At 37.9% G+C, this 17304-nt stretch overlaps 1 protein-coding gene across 7 annotated transcripts in view; it reads left to right on the top strand.

Annotated features, from left to right (window-relative positions):
* usp16 (ubiquitin specific peptidase 16) overlaps window positions 1–17304 on the top strand; it is a 62314-nt gene that overhangs the window by 34381 nt on the left and 10629 nt on the right. For all 7 annotated transcript variants that reach the window (XM_073045703.1, XM_073045702.1, XM_073045706.1 and 4 more), the window contains 5 exons: window positions 1732–1862; window positions 5614–5701; window positions 13013–13094; window positions 13901–13992; window positions 15998–16054. In XM_073045703.1, the coding sequence (XP_072901804.1) occupies window positions 1732–1862; window positions 5614–5701; window positions 13013–13094; window positions 13901–13992; window positions 15998–16054 (450 nt within the window). The remainder of the gene's footprint in view (window positions 1–1731; window positions 1863–5613; window positions 5702–13012; window positions 13095–13900; window positions 13993–15997; window positions 16055–17304) is intronic.

The following is a 17304-nucleotide window of genomic DNA, read 5'->3' as shown; positions in this document are numbered from 1 at the left end:
GGTGGGAGAGTAATTGCTCCTAAAATTTTGGCAATGTTTTGTGATTGTTTTAAATCCTGCTTGTTGAAATAACTGTTGCATTTGCCTAGCTACGAACAGCTACTGTATAATGTTCTGCATCTGATAGAAACATCTTAGTTTATTGTACATTCTGACCACGCATAACACTATTCATTACAAAGCGGCTATTCAATTCTTTATTGAAACTTTAAAATGACAAAAATTCATTCTAAACACTTAAAACTTCTCGAGCAGCCACCATTATAGTAAACATTCTATCAGCCAATGAAAGCGCTTTACATACACTCTGAGCCATTCACAGCCAATCATGTATTTGTTCACGCTCTGTCTCCCCCACGTGGGTAAACACTCTCACTCTCTCGACAGTTCTATTTTTTTCACCCTTGTCTGGAAAATGGCCTGCAACTTCCAGTCAGGGTTGTACATCTAAGATGTCTAGAAAAACATTAGCATGGCTGTGACTACAAGTGATACGGTGTTTGGAAGCTGGTGAGCGTCAGGTTGATGTTGGTGCCTCTTTGAAATTGGCTATATGAACGATCAGAACAATTATAGAAAATGCAGACAAGATAAAAGCTTCTGCAATGGCTACTTCAAAGTTATCAATAATGAAGTTGACTCATTAAAAGAGCCATTTGCTTGAAAAATTGGAAAATAGACTAAATATATGGGTGGATGACCAAACACAACAAAACATGTCCCTAAGCCAGGTGATAATAATGGTCAAAGAAAGAAGCATCTTCAGTCATATTCAAGAAGATGATGATACATTGGGAACATTCACAGCCAGCAGAGTTTGGTTTGATAGATTTAGACAGCACAGTAACCTCCATAGCATACATATCTCTGGTGAAGTGGCTAGTTCCGACAGCAGGGCAGTTAAGGATGGCAATGTTGAAGAGTTACTGCAACGCATCCTGGGTGAGTCTGACGACAAGGATGGAGAAGAGGAAACACCAGCAAGAAACCTCACCGAAAATTTCCGCAGCATTAGCATCACCACAGTCACACAAATCATGGACCAGTTCATCGATAACTACCCTGATTGGGAGTGAAGCAATAAGGCAAAGAGGGGTGTTCTGGACATGATTTACTGCTACCGAGAACTGCTTCATAAGAGGAACCTTAAGGCAGTCAAATCTCTACTATGCCTACTTGACGAAGAAAACAAAGTTAGAGGAGGACCCATGGCCTGGTCCCTCCTCTGAGATGTAACCACCACCCGCTTCCTGCCACTGTTGCTGCTCCACTGGTGTACAGGTTAGGCCTATTTGCATGTTTGTTACTCCATGGACTACTATGTATACATAAAATAATATCATACATCTTGGGTTTGTTATCAGGCGCACATGTCATTTGCTTAATGTTCTAATGACTCCACATAGCGTTCCAAATCCAAAGAATGTTTCCTCAGCATTAAGCGGGGTCTGAATGTATTGAAATACAAATTTTGAGTTTTCCATTTTTCTTCATTTCTTAGCTTTCCTTTGTAATTTATTCATAGTGAGTTTACAAATGCATATGTTGAAATTGTGAAACCAGGAGATGTTTTCAAGAGAGCCAAGATAATTACACAGCTCTTTCAAAACATTGAATTGAACAGCACAGAAGGAACAAAAAGGATAGAGGTTTTTTGGCAGACTTTGTTTGTTTTGCTTATCAATTATTTTTTGAACTTTAAAGATGTTTTGGTTTAATTTAAATTATCAGGAACCTCTAGAGATACACACTGAGCAACTAGGCCCACTGTCATCTGCAATGCATCAATTTCTTCTTGATATTCAACACACCAAAAAGAGTGTTGTTACTCCAAAGGAGCTGTTCACTCAAGTCTGTAAAAAGTGAGTACTTGTGTTTGTCAGTGATATGGAAAGATGAAGCATATTGTATTGTGACGATGCATTCATTAGCGTTTGATCTCTCAAAACTTAATAACGAATAGAAACATTGCCTGGTTTTCCCACGGTAGTGCTAATTCTTCATAATAGTAGTGTTCAATTTCTTTTTTTAAATTGATCTTTTTTGCAACAAAATGATGATGAGTAATGAGAACAGAAAGACTTGCATTCATATAGTGTTTTACACAACTTCAGGAAATCCAAAGCATTATAGAAACTGATTATTTTGTGTGTTTGTTATGAAAATAGAGGCAGTGCGATATTCAATAAGCAACAATGAAATAATTGACTTCTTTTAGAGTTATTTTGTACTTTATGATGTCAGGGAAGGTGAGGTATGGCAAAACAGCCAATCAAGTAGAAACTATAGGAAGTTGTAGATGCTCTCAGTAACCTGGAGGATTACAGGTGTGAGAACTGCCTCTACCTGCAGTGATTTGAATCTTTGGAAATGTCCATAAGACTGTAAGATTTAGGAGCAGAAGTAGACCATTCGGCCAATCGAGTCTGGGCCTTTAACATGAAAATGTCAGCTGGAAAGGCGACTGGAGTCACTGGCACAGCTACAAGACTGAGTTTATTGTTAGTATTGTTACAGAGATGGTCGCAAACAGTTTAAGAGAATGCTGATGAAGAGAATTGGTGACCACCAGCCAGACCAGAATGAGCAGTCAGGTGGTTCCTTGAGTGAATCTTGCTAACTTAATAATTTTTTGTTTTGGATACTCTTGAGAATGTTAGTTCCTTAAAGAAGAGCAGCTGAAGCCAGAGCCATGTTATTATGAATAGTTCAAGGGCACAAAAAGGGAAGAAATGTGACAGGGCAATAGCGAAGGGTGCTCGTATCCTTGCCATAGATGTAATTCCGGGATGGCATGTTGTTTCTGGAGCCATTGTCAAGGATGTCACTGAAAAACTATGGAGCAATGTGAATGGCAAGGTTGGAAAAGATCAGATGAAGTCTGCATTGTACCAACAACAGATGTAAATGAAAGAGAATCCTGTGCAACTCGTAAAGTGTTTATAAAAGCAATACCTTAAAGGTATAATTCATCTCTGAAATACTCCCAGTGTCATGTGCTAACATACTGATATAGGAAAATAGAATGCATAACTGGAGAGATGGTATGGGAAGGAGAAATTTGGATTTCTGGGACAATAGAATATTTTCTGGGACAGCTGGGACATGTACAAGTCAAATGGACCAGTGTCTTCCTGTAGAGGTTTTCCAGTGCTTTTGGGGAGCGTATAAACTAGACATGGTGAACAATAACTGAGAAGAGTCAGGTTGGGGAAAAGTAAAGCTGTAAGTTAGGAATGTAATTAATAAAAGTAACTGCAATGAAATCAGAAGGAAGGAGCACATGGGGTAAAGTACAGAAGATTGTTAAAGCCAAATTTAAAAGTACTTTGTCTAAACTCATACTGGCTGCAGCAAGGTTTATAAATTAACAGCATAAATTGTCATGTCATGTGCCACTTCCCTTGCAGAAATATGGGTGTGGGGTGGCCAAAGCTGTGAAATAAATATTCCAGAATGTCTGACATATAGGAAGGTCAGGTAAGTAGGAAGGTGAAAAAGAAGCTGAGTTATCTTAGTGATGATAACTGTTAGATGGGATCTTTGTGCAGTAGATGCTGATGAAAATTATCCTTGGTAGAACTGAGTAGAATTAAGGGCAGAGCAAAAGCGTTGGTGGAATTGTTCCTGTGCCTCAGCAAACATATATCACATGGAGCCTAGTAGAAATGAGGATGGTTTTATTCTTCTGCCATTTCTTTATCCCCTGTTAAAACTGCATGTAAAAGAAATAACATCATAATTCTGAAGTTATTTAATCCACTTGGACAGGGCAAATCAATTAAGTAGCAACAGTGTTATAGAATTATATGCTGAGTGAGTGTCCAGATTGGTGTATTGGGGAGCCAGTGAGGACACTAACTATATTAGATATAGGACAGTGGATTGTGAAAGGATTAACTCATAAAGGGGCTCCTGGGAAAGAGTGACAACGATATGATAGAAACTTCTTATGAGCGCAAAACTGATGTAGTTAGATTTGAAACAAACTATGAATGTGGAACAAACACGAGGAAATCTGCAGATGCTGGAAATTCAAACAACAACACACAAAATGTTGTTGACATTTTGTGTGTGTTGTATGAATGTGGAAGGTGTAGACTGGCTTTGGTAGATGGATAACTGTTGAAGGATTTGACAGTGGCAGCCATTGGCTGGAAATAAAACATTATTTATTTTAAGGGTAAAATAACAGGAAAATGGTCAGCAAAACAAAAGAGCTGGTCATTAACTTCAAGAAGGAAAGTGGTGCACATGCTTCAGTTTGCATCAAAGGTGCTAAGGTTGCAAGGGTTGAAAGCTTCAAATTCCTAGAAGTGAACATCACGAATACCATGTACAGAAGAGATTCACCAAAATGTTTCTTTTCGGCGCATTCAATGGTAGTGGCTTCTACCATTGGTGGGGTCAACCAAAGGTGTTACTATCTTTTTCAATCGTACCTTTTTATGATCACAAGACTCTGCTGGACATTAAGAGCTTAGGGTACTGCAGGTGTGCCCTCTAAGTGAGTTGCTCATTGGCAGAGAAACTGAAGGAGCTGGTCTTGCAGTGGATTGTGCAGCTGCCTGTGTCAGAGAGGAGTCTGTGTGCGAAGGTGGTGCGCGGTCTAACAGCAAGTGGTCACCTTAGTTGCTTTTCTTGTGATCACAAGACCCTGTTGGACATTGTCAATGTGGAATCCTGCAAGTCCAAGTCACTGATTTATTGGCGGATAGCGAGGGATTTGCATGGCCTTGGTCGTAGCGAGGATTAGGCCTCAAGATGCAACGTTTGCAGTTGGCCAGGATTGAAGTGTCAGAGTTGGTGCAGGTCACTGAAGATGGTGTGGCACTGCATCCAAGCTGGAGTTGGTCCAGTTCCCCAGTGATTGCTCGATATTGTGTTGGACTGCAAACTGCTGCAACATTCATGGACACGGTCTTGGACTAAATTTTTTTTGTATGATTGTATTATGTGCTATATGTGCCTCGTGCTGTGTGTGATTGTTGGTACTGTGTTCTGTCCCTTGGCCCTGGAGTAACGCTTCATTTGGCTGTTTTCATGGGTACTCATGTATGGTTGAATGACGATTAAACTTGAACTTGACAGAATCATTTCTGTTGTGGGGGGACACTGGATAGGCTGAGTTTGTTCTCTTTGAAGTATAGAAAATTGAAAGGGGTCCTTACTGAGTTATACAAAATTATGAGGCGTGCAGATATTAAGAAACATTTTTTCCAAGCAAAAGAAAATTCTCTAAGCAGAGGCGTCTGCATCTAGACAGAACAGGTTTAGTAAGAAGGAAGAAAACTGGAGAGGATTTGAGGATTTTTATTTTCACTCAGGATGATTGAAATTTGGAGTGCACTGTCAGAGGAGGTGAAAGAGGTCAGATGGCTTGTATTTCTTAGATCAAAGAAAGAATGCCTTTTTAAAAAAATGCAGTGGAATTTCCGATGGGGACAGGAAGGGCCTCATATTAAGGGGCTTCAGATATGAACCAGCAAGCATTGGACTTTGAGGCATAAAATGACTCAAGGCTAAGTACAAGGAGCTGTATTGGTTAAATAAGTTCTCTATTATAGATTTGTGTCTTTATATGTTGTCTCTTCAAATCTTGTTTTTACTCAGGGCTGTGCGCTTTAAAGGGTTTCAACAGCAAGATAGCCAGGAGTTACTTCATTATTTGTTAGATGGAATGAGAACCGAGGAGATCAAAGTAAGTAAATCCTTTGGTCTTGTATGAATGTAGATAAAGTGTAGTACTGAAATATCATAAGACAAGGGAGCAGAATTAAGCCATTGAGTCTCCTTTGCCATTCATTGCTGATTTACTTTCCTTCTCAATCCCATTCTTTTTGCCTTCTCCTTTGACATCCTTACTAATCAGGAACCTGTCAGCTTTTGCTTTAAGTATACTGAATGACCTGGCCTTTCCAGCTATCTCTGGCAATGAATTCCTCAGATTCACCACTGCCTGGCAAAAGAAATTCCTCCTCATATCTGTTCTAAAGGGACACCATTCTATTTTGAGACTCTGCCCGAGATTCTTCCATTATTAGAAACATCTTCTATGTCCACAATGTCTATACCTTTCAATATTTGGTACATTTCAATGAGCTCAGCCCCCTCCTCTCCCCATTCTTCTAAACTCCAGTGAGTACAGACCCAGAGCCATCAAATATTAGACTTCCCATCCATCCATCTCTGGCAATGAATTCCACAGATTCACCACTGTCTGGCTGAAGAAATTCCTCCTTATCTCTGTTCTAAAGGGATATTCTATTTTGAGGTTTTGCCATTATACATGAACTCTTTCATTCCCGGGATCATTCTCGTGAACTTCCACTGGACTCTCTGTAATGCCAACATATCCTTTCTTAGATATGGAGCCCAAAACTATATATGCAGGCTGACCAATGCTTTAATAAGCCTCAGCATTACATCTTTGCTTTTATATTCTAGTCCTCTGGAAATGAATTAACATTGCATTTGCCTTCCTTACTACAGGTTAATCTTTAAAGAATCATGATGCACTATGACTCCCAAATCACTTTTCAAATCTGATTTCTATATTCTCTCCCTGTTCAGAAAATAGTCTATGACCTACCATTCCATCTGCCTCTTCCTTGCACGTTCTTCTAATCTGTCCCAAGTCTTACTGCAGACTCCTTGCCCCTCCACCTAACTTTGTAACATCTGCAAATTTGGCCACTCAAATCCATCTTCCAGATTATTAACATGAAAAGTAGCACACTTAAACTCCTACTTCTGCGGAGCACCACAAGTTACAGCCAACTAACCAGAAAAGGCTTCCTTTATTCCCATACTTTGCCTTCTGCCAGTTAGCCAATCTTTCTATTCGTGCTAGTATCTTTTCTGTAATATCATGGGTTACTGTATTGTTTAGCTGCCTCATGTGCGGTAGCTTGTCAGAGACCTTCTGAAAATCCAAGTACACGACACCCACTGACTCTCCTTTGTCTATCCTGCCTTTTTTTTTGCTCAAAGAATTCCATCAGATTTGTCAGGCAAGATTTCCCCATAATGAAGCCATGTTGACTTTGGCCAACTTTATCATGCATCTCCAAGTTCCCCGAAACCTCATCCTTAATAATAGACTCTCGCATCTTCCCAACCACTTAAGTCAGGCTAATTGGCTTATGATTTCCTGTCACTTGCCTCTCTCCCTTAAAGAGTGGAGTGACATTTGTGATTTTTCCAGTCATCCATAACCAATCCACAATCTCTTTCAGAACCCTAAGATTCAGTTCATCTGATCCCAGTGATTTGACTACCTTCAGACGTTGCAGCTTCCCAGGCACTTTCTCCTTACTAATAGCAACTACACTCACTTCTGCCCTCTGACGTCTCTGAATTTCTGCTGCTGTCCTCTACAGTGAAGATGGGTGCAAAATACTTCTTGAATTTGTATGCCATTTCATTGTTTCCCATTTCTGCCTCTTTCCCAGCAGTTTAATGTCCACTCTTACCTTTCTTTTACTCCTTATATATCAACAATCTTTTGGTATCCCCTTTTATGTTATTGCCTAGCTTATCTTATTTCATCCCAATCCTCAAGCTTCCTACTAATTTTTGCTATATTGTATGCATTACTTTTGCTTTTATGCTATCTTTGACTTCTGTTGTCATCTATGGTTACCTCATCATCCCATTAGAATGCTGCTTCTTTGAAATGACCATGTATCATCTGAATTAATCCCAGAAACTCCAACCAATGCTACTCATCTCCCCTTCCAATCAACTTTGGCCAGCTCCTCTCTATGCCTCTTCTCCCTCTCAAACTGCAGGGTGTACTATCATAATATTATCATATTATGATCACCGCCTCCCAAGGGTTCCTTTACCTTAAGCTGCCTAATCAAATCTGGTTCATTACACAACACTCAATCACGAATTGTCTTTTCCCTAGTCTGCCATAAGCTGCTCTAAAAAGCCATTTCATAAGCATTCTTCAAATTCCTTCTCTTGGGATCCGGTACAAACTTGATTTTTCCAATCTACCTGCAATATTGCAAACCCTAATGACCATCATAACATTCATCATAACCATCACAACCATCATAACATTACTACAGTCCTTTTTTATCTTCCGTTGTAATTTGTACCCCACATCCTAGCTACTGTTCGGACTACATAGGGCACCATGGTAGTGTAGTGATCAGTGTGACGCTATTACAGCTTGGGACGTTGGAGTTCGGAGTTCAAATCTGGTGTCCTCCAGAAGCAAGTTTATACGTTCCTTCCCGTGTGCGAGTGGGTTAGTTGGTCAATGTAAATTGTCCAGTGATTAGGCTAAGGTTAACTTGCTGGGTGGTGCAGCTCAAAGGGCCAGAAGAGTCAGTCTGGTGCTGTAAGTGAACAAACTTCTGTCAGGGTCTTTTTATCTTTGCAGTTTCTTAACTACCCACAAGGATTCTGTATCTTCTAGTCCTATATTGTTTCTTTCTAATGATTTAATTTTTTTTTAAGCAACAAAGCTACCACACCCCCTTTGACCACCTTCCTTTCTTTGATAGGATGTGTATCATTGGATGTTAAGCTCCTAGATCTTTTAACCATGACTCAGTGATTCCCACAATGTCATACCTGCCAATTTCTAACTGCACTACAAGATCATCTGCCTTATTTCGTATACTACCTGCTTTGTCCTGTATTCCCCATGTCTCTATTGTCTTTTCTATTGTCTCCCTGTTGCCTGAAGTTCAATTCTTATTCCTTTCTAAACTTTGCTATGTATTCTCGACCTCTCCTGCACTCTCGTTCGCTTTCACTTTACCCATATTTTTCCACTTTCAATATTTTTATTAGTTTCTGCATAGAGAAAAAGAGTACAAGATATATTATAAGTCAAAAGAAAAAAGTACCAAATACATTGTATTAAAATTACAGTTACAATCACGAAACCCTGTATTCATAAAATGAAATTAAATTGTAATATTGAAATATAATCATTTTGTTATACAGAAAAAAAAATCTAAATCTACTACCAAAGCCAGAGCTGTTAGGAAAAGCAAGAAAAAAGGGGAAAAACCCCTTATCATATAATAGAATATATTATTAGCCACCATCTGTACTTTTACAACAAATCAAAGATTTTGAAAGTAACTCAAAAATGGTCCCCACAATGTATAAAAGTCTTGGCTAGATTCAAAAACTGAATGACGGATCTTCTCTAAACTTAAGCATGACATAACATCCTGTAACCATTGAGCGTGAGTAGGCAGAACAACATCCTTCCATTTAGGCCAGAGCGCCCTCCTAGCTATAAGAGAAATAAAAGCCAAAATATGCAAATCAGGAGTCTCCAAAATAAAGTATTTTCCTCCAACAATACCAAATAATGCGGTCAAAGGGTTAGGCTTAAAATTTACCTTGAAAAGTACTGAGAAAGTTTGGAGTGCTTTCTTCCAGTATTGTTCAAGGCTCAGTCCAAAACATGTGAATTAATGAGACGACCAGTTTGATAGTGTCCTTTTTACAAAATTCAGTACGGTAAGAAAATTTTCATTAAATAGGTATTTTATAATTCTTGGTAATTGTTACACCCAAATAGGTAAATTGATTTCTTACTATTTTAAAAGGAAGGTTAGTATTAATTGATAACAAATTATTCAGAGGAAAAAGTTCACTCTTATGTAAATTCAGTTTGTATCCTGAAAACTGGCTAAAACAAGAAAGTAGAGAAAGCACAGGAGGTAGTGAAGGCTCGCCATATTTTTCCTAGCTGTTGAATCCAAGCAATTCAATTTATCTTAAAGCCCTATCCACAGCCCTAGTTACAGCCCTAGTTATGCGATTCACCAGAATCTTGGTTCCATCGTGGTTCAGGAGGAGTCCGTCACATTGTAGCAGTTTCCTCCTTCCCCAGTGCTGATACCATTCATCAGCTCCTTTCACACTAGTCTTTAGGCCATGCATTTAACTCTCCGATCTTATTAGCCTTTTGCCAATTTGCACATGGAACCTGTAACTATCCAGTGATGATTACCTATTTGGTTCTATGTTGTAATTTAGTCCCTCGCAGCTCAAATTTCCTCAGCAGAACCTATTTTCTTCCTTTATCGTTAGTACCCACATGGACCCCAACAATGGTTCTTTCTCCTACCTCTCTGAATTCCTGTGCAGATCTGACGAGATGTCCCAAACTCTGGCACCATGCAGACAACACAGCCTTTGGGACTCTATTCTTACAACAGGGAATTGTGTCTATTCTCCTGACTATACTATCCCTAATTCTCTTCTCTTTCCCCCACCCCCTTGAATGGCTCACTGAACCATGGTGCCATGGTTCGGTTTCTCATCCTTCCTGTAACCCCCACACTCATCCTCACAGGGAGCAACAAACTCAAGACGTGTTGAGCTGAGGCTCCTCCAGCACTATATTGAATTTTCCTACCTGCCTCACTCCCAGTTACACCTTCTTGTCCCTGGCCATAGATGGAATTTGAAGTAGTTAATCTAATGGGTGTGACTGTCTCCTGAAACAGTATCCAGGTAGCTCCCTCCTTCTCTGATGAATCTGTTCTCAAAAATCTTTCTTTCTTTCTTTTCAAATCTTTTTATTAATTTTAAGAAAAACATAAGTAAAATATGAGTACAAAACATTTGAGAGTACACAATTAATAGTTTAAATAAACAATCAGATATGTATTAATCAATATATAAAGTCTCCCAATCTCATAGTATTAATGTAAAGGAATTAAGAAAAAGAGCAAAAAGAGAAACCCCCCCCCAAAAAAAACTAAGAGAATTTTAAAAAAACTAATAAAAAAAAACTAACCAACATGGGCAATTGCATAATGTTAAATACATACAGTAGTGCTGATAGCTCCGAACCTCCATCCACACAATTCAGGATAGTAACAATAAGGTTCAGGATCAGACCATTTAATTCATATGAAAATGTTGAATAAATGGTCTCCAAGTTTCCTCAAATTTAACTGAAGAATCAAAAACCACACTTCTAAATTTTTTCTAAACTCAAACAGGAAATAGTTTGAGAAAACCACTGAAATACAGTTGGAGGGTTAATTTTTTTCCAATTCAGTAAAATAGATCTTCTAGTCATTAATGTAACAAATGCAATCATTCGTTGGGATGAAGCGGATAAACGCTTATTATCTATCATTGGTAGACCAAAAATTGCGGTAAAAGGATGTGGTTGGAAATTAATATTTAAAACTCTTGAAATAATATTAAAAATATCTTTCCAATAGTTTTGTAAACAAGGACAAGACCTGTTCTCAAAAATCAAACATGATTTCCTGTAGTTTCACAAAATAACTATTTTATAAGCAGTGTTTTATATGTACATAGACTTATTTTACGAGTTCCCTTGGAGCAGTCCAACATGCAGATCTGGTTTTGTGCAGTTTCTAACGTCTACCAATCCCATCTTTGTATTGCAGGCAATCCACTTCTATGTACATACACTTTTGTAAATTTTGTGGGCTGTGATTTCAGAAAAAGGGATTCGTTTGCTTTACTGTCTCAATTTCAGAATCATTTCATTTCAATACCTTCAGAAATGTATATAATTACTTGCAACATACAAGCACACTATAGAGTAGGAGTTCCCAACCTTCTTTATGCCATGGACTCCCACCATTAACCGAGGGGTCAGTGGATCCAAGGTTGTGAATCCCCTGTTATGGAGTATGCCGGTGTAGCTCATGAAAGAAAAATCTGGGATCTGGCAACATTAAAACTGATATGTGGCTGTAATTTAAAGAAAAACTTTGTAAAAATGTACATATTGCATAGCTTCCGATGCTGAGGTCATAGAAATTAGTCCATGATTGAGTGCACCATTTTAAATGTGAATGTAATTGAATTTGTGAATCAAGACAGGATTGTTGACAAAAATTAAAGCTTTTTGTCCTCGTCCACCTAAATAAATTTAATATGAATTTCCCACTTTCATTTGTGGATGGTCAGATCTTTTTTAGTTAAAATTCATTCACTTAACTGAATACACATCAATATAGGCATTTAAGGATGGTCTGATGTTCGGCTAAGACATCTGATATTGAGGCAAAAAATAAATTTCAATAAACAAGATAGAGCAATAGAGTGGAGGGTATTATGAATAATACAGATAAGTATTGATTTAATTTTAACCAAGAATGTCACTAATTCAGGAAAAGTATGATGTAGAGTTATAACTTTTTAGTCCAGCTGTGCTTTATTAAAACTAACAGTACTGTTCCATAGACTTTGAGGAGAGTACCTTTAACTTGAAGTAACAACATTATAAAATTCCCCCACTGTCAATGGTTTGTAACTGTAAAGCAAAATGCTGGACCCTAACTATCTTGTACGCTTTGCTGTTTCTTTTGTTCTTAGCTGCAGCTGTAATCTGTTGAGTAACCTAGAACTGAAATCCAAATACTGACTGTGGTTGTATTGCTGCATTCAACCTGCTTTCACAATAGGCTTCAATTAATCTTGTTGCCCAAGGTCAAAAGCTTTCCATTGTAAAGAAGCTGAGTTGAAAATGGTATTTCTCCCCTTCGATTCTGGCAGCAAACCCAGATTATTGATTTATTCATGATCTTGTTGAAATGAATACTCAGTCTCTTTCATTCTTAGATTGGACAGTGAAAACAGTCATATTTATGTGGGTCATTAATCAAGCTTTGTTGTTGTTACAGAGTGCTTGATGGATTGGAAAAAATGTAAATTAAGATTTTAGCTGACTTGATTGATATTTCAGAATTAAATAAATGTAAAATGCTTTGATGTTTTGCCACATAGAATTTAGTTATTGCCATTCATTCATTGCCTTGTTTTTTATTTATTAAATGCAACTAAGCAGTAAGTACATTGTGGAATTTAGAGTTCTGTGTTTTGCAAGTATAATCCAGATTTTTGTATCTGTATGGAGGTTGTTAAATAGTTGAGATAAGGAGATTGGAGTATTGGATGGAATTGCTTGCTTTACAGTATATTTATATTCTAGAAATTATTTTTTGAAACTGTCTTTTAATTTTATTTTGTATCTCAGCGATTTAGTGCTGCCATTTTAAAAGCCTTAAATTATCCTTCAGAGAAGAGGGAAGATGAAGAATCCAGGAAAATCAGGAAAGGTAATGCCATATCATTGCATGTACCTATTGGAACTTCCCTAGTGGCTCATTGTCTACATGTGCTAGTGACCTGGGTTCAATCTTGACAGTGGAAGCTGTATGCATGTGCTCTGTTAGCGCATGGTTTCCCCAAGTATTGCAGTTTCTTCTCACATCCCAAAGATGTATGGTTTAATTAATCACTAAGTATAAGTTCCACAGATATTGGTAAATTTGAAGGAAGTTGATGAGAATTTGGTGGAAATGAAATGGGATTAGTGTCAATGGATGCTAGATAGTTGGCATGGATTTGCTGTGCCGAGAGGCCTGTATGACTCAGATGAGCTGAACTTGATGTAGTATATTATGACTCCCTGTTTTGTTTCACACAAGAAGAATGGATATTAAGTGAATCTAATTGGATGCACAGATTTGAAGACCTAAAAGCAAAAGTATTAGTAACCCTTTTAAAGGAGTACATGTCCTGTTTGTGATTTGCTACAGGACCCAGAAGCAGCCATTTGTTCAAATTTAAGCAAATATGCAAAAACTATCAGGAACTTGTATAAAGGACTGTTGTATCTGAATATTTGGTAATCATAGCCAATACCATTTGATACCCTTTAATCTCTCTGGTTTAGCACTGTAACGACAAACACCATGTTGTACTAGATTTGCATGTTTATAATTCAGAGCATCATTATCTCAAAGAATTTTTTTTTGTAAAACTGAGTAAGAAGGAAACTCTATAATAATGTTAGTCATAAGGTAGTAATTCTTGCTTTCTCATATAAAAAATGTTAAATCATTTGTTTTCCCCTTTTCAGTATATGAAAATGAGGCTTCCATGCTGAATTTTGTTGATCAGGTTTTTGGTGGGACTTTGACAAATACAATCATGTGTGAGGAATGTAAAATGGTAAGATTGATTACATGATAGATAAGATAAACTTTTACAGATACGGTGTGAACTTAAAAACATGCTTTGTGTACATAGATATCCTTCATAATTTTTGTTTGCCATAAGTTTGCATGCCTGATTTCTTTCTTCCCTCCTGAAGGTGTTCACTTAATGAGAAGCAACTTGATAGTGCCTTGTATCCACAGTACCATCTGCATTGAGCAAGTCATTAGATATTGGGACTGTTACAACAGGGTCATATCCTCACCTCCCTCGTGGATTCATAGAAAAGATCCCTAGAACCTGAATGGGGCTCTAAACTTGCATTCTTTGTGGAAATTGCAGCAGTACTAGTCATGCAGTGACCAAGTCCCTATAAACAGAGCATGGAATTATAAACCGATGCTTGTCTAGTCTTGATGATAAATCTTGCAAAGCTACTGTAGTATGTAAACTGAATAACAAATTAACTGAGGTTGTGATCTGCATCGAGCATGTAACTGGTAATTTAACAGTAATGAACATTTTTGTCCTCTTGTGACATTATTTCATTAGAGGTAATAATACAAGGTCCTTTGGTTTAGACTGTATATCTGGTATATAGGGTGTGTCCATGACACCACTTTTTAAAAAAAAAAAAAGTTTCATGTACTTAATGCTGCCATATCAGTATTCTTCATGGGGCTTTCATAAAATGAAACTACTTATAATCCCATTTCTGAAACCCAGGATGCTTTGTTTTGAAGAACAGTTGAGAATGTGTGCTGTTTTTAAAGATATGGGGTTCAGTGTTTTTGAGGATATGCACATACAAAATGTTTTGTGTACCAAGATGTAATTATTATGATTAATTAAAATCAAAGGAATAGGTAGTATTATTTAAGTTTGAGCTAGTTAGTACAATGTTAATAGCATGACTCTTTAGCAGTGTGGAGAAACAGACCCATGTCCGTAGGGTCTATGTCCATAGATCTCTCAAAGTTGCTGCACCAGTTGGTAGAGTGATTAAGAAGGCTTATGGTATGTTGGTGGTCTTCATTAGGCAGGGGCCTGAGGTAATGTTGCAGCTCCATTAAAATGGTTAGACCACACGGAGTAATGGGTTCCCTTCTGTGGTCACTTCACAGTAGCAAGAATGTCGAAGCTTTAGACAGTGCAGAGGAGATTTAGCAGGATGCTGCCTGGATTAGAGAGCATGTTTTATGAGGAAAGGTTGAGTGAGCTAGGCTTTTCTCTTTGGAGTGAAGGAAAATGAGAGGTGACTTGATAGAGGTATACAAGGTTTTAAGAGGCATAGATAGAGAAGACAGCTAGCTCCTTTTCCACAGGGCGGCAATAACATATGAGAGAGCATAATTTTAAGCTGATTGGACAAAATTATAGGGGAAATTTTAGAGGTTGGATTTTTGAATACAGTGGTAAGTGCATGGAACAAACTGCCAGAGGTGGTAGTAGAGGTAGATACATTAGGGACATTTAAGTAACTTTTATATTGGCACATGAATGAAAACAAAATGGAGGGCGCTGTGGGAGGAAATGGTTAGATTGATCTTGGAGTAAGTTTAAAAAGTCAGCACATCATAGGCTGAAGGGTCTGTACTGTGCTGTAATGATCTATACTCTGTTACTATATGTCTGGCTGTTTCAGATGAGAAGAATCTTTGGCCTCTGATTTTGCTGCAGTGGCCTCTGTTACGAGTGCATAGTATAGTTGGGTGAAGAGCATGGTTGGCTCAGCTGTGTCTTCCCCCTAATTAACCACCCTTGCATTGTATTAGGAATAAAAGAGTAGTCAGAAACTGAATTGAATTGATTTTATTTCTTATATTCTTCACCTACATAAGGAGTAAAAATCCTTACGTTACATCTCCGTCTAAATGTGCAATGTACAAATTATAGTAGTATGTACAGAAACTGCAACTGTTAAAGGAATGTCATTGCAACAGTTGAAGAGGTAAAAATATTTTAATTACATCAATAATAAATTACTTAAAATATGAATATTTTGTGACTTACTCTACAGGTTACATTAGTGAAAGAAACCTTTTTAGACTTGTCACTACCTGTTTTGGATGATCAGGTAAAATATTGCCTTTTTTTAAATTTGATTTGATTGTGAGGGAAATGTGTAGAAGTTTAATAATCAGAGGCATATTTTACTTATTTGTGGGCATTATTGCTTTGTTCTGAATTTTAAAAATAATTGCTATTTACTTTCCTATCAATGTCCTTTAATGACATAATTAGAGATGATGTAGTAGAGGATGGAGTGAGGTTGGCCTCACCTTTTGTTTGATTTGTATCTTAATTTTCACCATCGGTTGGTAGATAACAATCACTTTGAGAGTTTGAGCTTATTTTCCGTCAAACTAAAAGCCATGGTCAGATAGTCAGTGGTTAGATACCCTAACTGTCTCTCTGAACTACCTGTGTAAATGTTCTTTTGTGGGTGTCATTTTCTTCAGTTGGATAATTACCGTAGATTCCGGACTACAGAGCGCACCTGATTTTAAGCCGCTGGCACTAATTTTAGAAATAAAATCATTTTTTTAAATGTAAAGGCCGCACCGGATTTTAGGCCACACCGGATTTTCGGCCGCAGGTGTCCCACGTTGTAATATGAGATATTTACACAGAAAGATATTACACGTGAGGATTTTTTTAACTTTTAATTAAATCCATATGGTAACAAAAACAAATACATATTGCAAATGCTTTTTTTCGAACCGTGCCCGTACGCGGCTACTTTTAAATATACGTTGCGTATACTTCTTTACTGAACAACATTCCAATATCTCCTAACGACTGGTAAAAAATATATATACTGCAGCCTACCAGGAAAAGTTATTGATACCTTTAACTTAAAAGCAGAGTTCGCTCGGATCCAAAGCCGCTCGCGTAATCCGCTCCCCCCTCCTTTCCGTTTCATCGCAAACGGCATTTAAAAGCAGATTTCGCTCGGATCCAAAGCCGCTCGCGTAATCCGCTCCCCCCCTCCTTTCCGTTTCATCGCAAACGGCATTTTCCCACAAGACACCGCAAAACCGGGTGTGTCGTCATAGCATCCCGCGATGTAGTACAGAAAACAAATATAGTTTAAACTAAGTAGGGTAGGTAGCACAATGCTTCGAGTGTTTTCCATGTTGATGAGGGTGAGTACAAATGACTGATTTACAATAATTTAATTGTGAAAGTGCGCTTGATTTATCGTACAATTTCATTGGACCTCTGTGAACTACTCATCAATTTTATTGGTCTACTGTTACGAGGCAAAATGTTTACGAGGCGGCATGAAAAAAACCTTGCATTAGCCGCTCTGGATTATTGGCC

The sequence above is a fragment of the Hemitrygon akajei genome, chromosome 5 (genome assembly GCF_048418815.1).
Source record: "Hemitrygon akajei chromosome 5, sHemAka1.3, whole genome shotgun sequence".
NCBI lineage: Eukaryota > Metazoa > Chordata > Chondrichthyes > Myliobatiformes > Dasyatidae > Hemitrygon > Hemitrygon akajei.
This window is presented reverse-complemented; position numbering and strand designations above follow the sequence as displayed.